This window comes from Morone saxatilis, unplaced genomic scaffold, assembly GCF_004916995.1.
Source record: "Morone saxatilis isolate NCDOM2014 unplaced genomic scaffold, NCSU_SB_2.0 Contig14, whole genome shotgun sequence".
Classification (NCBI taxonomy): Eukaryota; Metazoa; Chordata; class Actinopteri; family Moronidae; genus Morone; species Morone saxatilis.
In genome coordinates, this window is record NW_023339696.1 from 11,628,108 (window position 1) to 11,634,169 (window position 6,062).

The 6,062-nt window shown below is 38.7% G+C and overlaps 1 protein-coding gene across 1 annotated transcript in view; it reads left to right on the plus strand.

Moving 5' to 3' along the window:
• Window positions 1-6,062, plus strand: part of sdr42e2 (short chain dehydrogenase/reductase family 42E, member 2) — a 44,195-nt gene that overhangs the window by 33,467 nt on the left and 4,666 nt on the right. The window contains exons 9-12 of the mRNA XM_035655091.1: window positions 435-492; window positions 777-895; window positions 1,119-1,194; window positions 2,848-2,930. Coding sequence (XP_035510984.1) covers window positions 435-492; window positions 777-895; window positions 1,119-1,194; window positions 2,848-2,930 — 336 coding nt within the window. The remainder of the gene's footprint in view (window positions 1-434; window positions 493-776; window positions 896-1,118; window positions 1,195-2,847; window positions 2,931-6,062) is intronic.

The window sequence follows — 6,062 nt, forward strand, 5'->3', positions numbered from 1 at the left end:
GATTCCTATTTTAAGGTGATTATACACTAATGAAAACATACCTATGAATATTATATTCCATTTCGGGTAATAGATCCTTCTACATGTTACACATTGGACCTTTAAGGGTGACCTTTTGTTCATGGAGTGTAATTAAATCCACTAATACAGGGACAAATATCCCTGCTCAAACCCTCAGCGCTCCACTAATGAAGCCATGAAAACAAACACACATCACTACAGTTAGTCTTTGTTTGGCTGGTTTGTGTGTGTATGAGAGAGCAGGTGTATCTGTCAGTAGCTGTCGTCCAACATGATGACAAAACAAATTGCTTATAAGCTTATTGTTTTGTCATCCAATAACCCAAACTGAGGTGTACATACAGTAAGCTGCTTATGGCACAGAAAAAGAAAGGGTGTAGTTAAAATTTTCTGTTTTTCTGTCCGTCTGGCAGCTGAGGAAAGAGCAGGTGGAGTCAGTCAATGTTGGAGGGACCAAAAATGTCATAAACGGTAAGAATACATGTATTTATATATTCAACAGCAAGCATCCTGCATACACTGTGATGAATAAATCTGATTAATTATGAATATCATTAGAAATATAATTGGTCTATTGTGTGTTTTTAAAGATTTTCATAGCTCACTTAGCGTAAAATAAAATAAAATATGGGAGCAGAGATATTTTTAATGCTTCATACAATTAATGTCTGCAATAGTGAAGCTTAATTTGATATATATATATAAGAACTTGAGGTAAATAGGTGTGATAACTTTTCTATGTTGCTCTCTTTCAGTGTGTAAGGAGAGGAGCATCCCCAGGCTGGTGTATACCAGTACCATCAATGCTGTGTTTACTGGGAAACCAATTGAGGAGTGCGATGAGGCCACAATGCCGTATGTGCCCCCCGACGTAGTGAGTAAAAAAAAAATAATAATAAAACCATATCAACTGAAATGTTTCCCACAAACTCTTATAAATGTCCCATCACTCACGTATCACCGAAAACATGGAATGAAGACCCCAACAAAAGACCGAAATTTGTAAATATCCTATACATTTGCCAACAATAAGACATTTTCGGCGCTCCAGAGGACAATATAATGCCAACCATAAAACTATTTCTTTCTTTTCCCAGCACATCGACCACTACTCCAGAACTAAAGCGATTGCGGAGCAGATGGTCCTCTCTGCCAATGGATGCTCCCTGAAAGGTGTGAGCGCGATCAGTGTGTGTAATGACAGCATAATCACAGAACTACATGAAAAAATAAAAGAGGAGTGGGTGGGGAGCAATCAGAGGAGACTGCAACCCTAGTCTTTTGGTTTTCTCTGTGAAAAAATGTTTGTTGAAAGCAGTGAGGCGGTGGTTGCCATGGAAACTGGAGGGTGCAATCCAATACGACACCAGTTTAAATTTGGAGCTTGGGAGGTCGGTCCGTCGTGCAGCAGCAGCACACAATTTTCTAGTATGTTATAATGGGTTTCAGGTTCCTCTATGTTCTTTACATTAACAGGTGTGAAGCCTCCTGTTTCCTCCTTCAGTGCAACACTACACCTGACCACCACCTTATACATTCAATTAAGCTCAGAGCTAAGAGCTGTCTCATTATATGCTGCAGGTTAAAGTTCATGTATCTGCCACAGGAGGATGTTTGTTTTTCTTTTCCACCGCCTCAGGCTGAAAGGTGTGGTGGCATAAAGACGCCTCAGAAGTTACTCACTCACTACAATATATGCTACTTGCTACGCTACAATACTACTTTTCTACTCCAGCAGGTTGAAGTACAGCTGCCAGTTTTCACATTAACATTTTACATTTAAAGGTCCAGTGTGTAATATTTAGGAGGCTCTGATTGTTTCTACAGTAGCCCAGAATGGACAAACCAAAGAAGTGTATTCGTGCATTTCACTGCCACCATAGTTTTTCCTTTGCATTTGGAAGGGGAGGGAGAAGTGAGGGAGTTGTGATCTGCAACTACACTGCTATATGTCACTAAACCCCACATACTGGACCTTTAAAAAACATGATAGATTTATAAAATACTATAATAATGCATAAGAGTAAACCAGTTCCAGCCTTTTTTGTTAATAACCCCGCACAAAAAAGAAGTAATTTCCCCTCTCAGCGTCTCAGATGTTTGCATGTAAGTACGAGGCACAAAGAGCTAAAATCCAATATTTCAAAAAAGCAAAACTCTGAAATCAGTAAATCTCAATATAGCCAATTCCGATTTGTCACAAAATGCCTTGATCGGCGCTGAATGGATCGGGACATCCCTAATTACGATACCAGTACCCATAAAGTGATACGTATACCAATAGAGTATCATTCAGTACCTGGTGTTGAAGAAGCCATAGTGCATAGAACATAGTGCAGCCGTTTACCTTCAAGTTTTCTTTCTTTCTAAGGTGCTTCATCATGTTACTCATATTTTTATTTACCCAGTTTTTGCTGAAATAATCATTCTGCATTTTATGCATTTATTTATGTCAGTCAGTGTAGTATTGCCATACTTTTGAATGTTTTAGTGGCATCCAACACCACACTCGACTTCACCACAGAGGTGTTAAATCGAAGAACACTGTGATTGGCTGTGAGCATAACCACAAAAATAGTAATATTTTTTCTAATGAAAGTTTTGTTTGACTGGAGAAGTTTCAATACTAATTCGTTCTGGGTTATTTCGGTCAATACTTTAAAGGTATCAAATACCAAGATCCAGCATGTGAAAAAGCTTCTATATAGCTAAAAATATGCTGAGAATGATCACTAAAGTTTGTTCTTAATTTGGCTTTAATGCCATCATGTTTCAAAAAACAAATAAAAACATATTCAGCGAATGTTTAAATCCTCTCTTATAAAGGGGGAGGCCTGCTTCGGACGTGCGTCCTGCGGCCATCCGGCATCTACGGCCCAGATGAGAGGAGACACCTTCACAGAGTGATGGTGAGAGACTTTCATGTTTTATGTCTTATGATGAAGATGAATTGTTTTTGTGTTGGCACTGGAAAAAGTATACATCTTGCAGTGTCTGAAGCCTCCTTGGCAGAATGTGTTTCTGGCTGAAGAGTTTACATTATTGATAGAGCTCTCCAGGCATCCAGTTACGTCCCCCTTTTCTTCCAGCCTGTCGTCTACGAAGCCACAGTGCAGTCTGCTGAAGGGCTGCATGTGGTTGGTTATGTTCTGGGTTTAGTGGCCAAGACGGTTGACGTTCTATATACTGCATATTGTAGGTTGCCTACAGCCTTATCCACCAGCCTGGAGTTAATTAGTACAAAAAATTATTTATATGATACCAGAAGTTATTATATCTGCAAGGCAGTTAATACAGTACAGTATGAGAACAGTTAAATCATCTGGAGCCAGGATGACTTCTGCCAACTTTCTATGGATTTTATCTTTCTGTTATCTATGGTCTCCCTTTCTTTCAGCACAAACTCAGCTGTAAAGTCTGACTTCTTATTTTGTCAATTGAACTGTGTAAAGCTGCCAGAAGCACAGAATATATGTCTTTTTAAATGGCACATATTAACAACAACAAATCTTTAGTCATAATTGCTCAAAAACAGAAAACAAATACAGCAGAAAATGTGCGAATATAAGACTATAACATACACCGTAATCAGCCAACATTACATTATAAGAACTGACAGGTGAAGTGAATGACACTGATTATCTGGTTATCATGGCACCTGTCAGTGGGGGGGATATATTAGGCACCAAAGTGAAACATTATTGTCCCTCCAAAGTGTGATGTGTTAGAAGGCAGGAAAAAATGGGCAGCGTGAGGATCTACACTAATAATAAACAACCCTGAATGATGATGTTCCACTGTTCGAGTAGGAGCCGGTGTCACAAAGTGTTCTAATTTTTTGCTTGAGTTTCCTTTTTTTTCCAATCAGTAACTTCTCCTGTCATTTCGGGTACCTGTTATTCCTCACCTGTTATGTAGTTGCCACACCTGTTCCTGATTTCCCCAGTTGTCTGCCAGATATTCTACTACCCAGTCCTGACAGTTGCAGCTTTCGGTCCTGTTTGTAACCTGCCCTGTTCCCGTGTTCTGCCTGCTTGCCCCTCCCGCTGACTGAATCAACCGTGTTCTGTGTGTTAACCTGTTAGCAGCCAGTCTCCAGTCTTGCCATGTAACAAAGCAATAGATGAAAGCAACAAACACATGGCCAGAAAAACACACTGAAAAATTTAATACCACATAAAGCAAACCTGTCTTCTTTGTTTGTCCCTCTGTCCCATCTCTCTTCTTAGGGGAATGTGGACGGGCGACGGTTGTGTTGTTTTCAGGTTTGTGACCACCCAGTGGCCAGGAATGAACTGGTACACGTAATAAACCTGGTGTTGGCACACACCTGCAGCCGAGGGGTCTCACACGGGCAGAGGAGTCTATGTCTCAGTGAGTCGGGACCAAACACAACCATGACATCCCAAAGATCTGGAGGTAACCTGTGCCACTAATAAAACCACACAGAATAAATCAAAGCCTACAGATTCACAAGCATCAATAAAACAGTTTGGAAGTGTAATTCCCTGGTCCAGTGTGCACTTATACCAATGTGATGTAGAAAACCTTGAAAGCCTCCATGCACATACCCTGAGGAAATGGACTTACATGAAGTTAGGAAACATCTTGTGCCAGGTAGGAAAACTTTAGACAATTGAACAAAATGTCATAATCAGTAGAATTGTTTGAAAAAATCTTTAAATGAAGCCAGGAAAAGGAAGTAGATGGGTCTTTTTTAAAGGACTTTTCAAATGTGGAAATTATACTTTTTTTTTTTGGACAAACAAATAACCAGAAAAACAACAACCCCTTTCGGCAGTTATTTTTTTAAAAATGTATTGTTCCATAATACATTGTCCTGAGGGGGATCTTTTTTAAAGAATAATGTGCCCATTGTTTTTGTTCTGTTTCTTTTTTCAAAAACAGAGTGGACAAGTTCCCTTATTCCCATTTTAATTGATGGAAGTTTCAGTCAATGTTTTTATTTTGAAGTGGGTTGAGAAAACCAAATTGGTGAGTTTTAAATTGACATGGACATTTTTTTCCTTATTATTCAAGCAATCTCAAAAACACCAAAAAACCATAACCAAGTGAACAATACTAACAAAGGGTTTATGGTCTGTGAGTAGCTTAATTATATCTTTATTCTGCTGTTTCCAAATAGAGCTTCCCCAAACATAACAAAACACATAATTTGAAGGCATCAACTGTTGTTTCTGCGGTGACACTTTTCAGTAGAACTAATGGGGGTCCTTTTAGGGTTTCTTTGAGGGTGGGCCTCGCAGATGGACCTGACTCAAAATGTTGTTTTAAATTTTGTTCGCCATTTTCATGAAGATTTTGGTTTTTGAAATTTTAACTTCCCTTTTTGTTTTTCAGAAAAATGTTTTCTATGGCAGTTTTTGAAAAAATCTTGGGGCCTTAACAGGCTGAACCCGCTGAAATGCTTTTCTGGTTTTTCAAAGAATCGTCTATTTTAGCAGGTAAAGCGCACCTTCATACTCCAGGGTTGTTTTTTTGTTTTTTTAAATAATGGTTTGGGTTTGGGTGTTTTAGCTACATAATAACTTCTTAATGTGTTGAAGTGTTTTTTTTTTCTTTATTTCGCCAATTGGGGCTAGCAATTATTTCTAACAAATTTTCTGAGACGTTGCGAATTAGAAAATGTGGCTTTCTCCTAATTTACAAAAGTTGAAGGTATCATTAATCGCCTTCTTTTTTGCCTCTGCTGCGCTTTTTTTAAAAACCTTTATTCTGTATTTGAAAAAAATGAACCCAAGTTGGTGCCCCTCATCTTGAACATCACGTCTATTTGGTGTTTTTTTTTGAAAGAAGTTAAACAATGCTTGTTGGGAACCTGTGTGTTGTGAAAACACATTGCATGAGGTTTTTAACATACTGTTATACGCGTATTGACAAGGCCTTGTATAAATGTTTGGCAGAAATGTGGTTAAACGCTGCCTTGTGAGGGCGCAGATTCTTATTTTAAAGTCTCCTCCCACAACAGTGAAGACAGAAAACCTTCCCAAAAAATTTAGGGCGGTTATTTTGCCCTAATA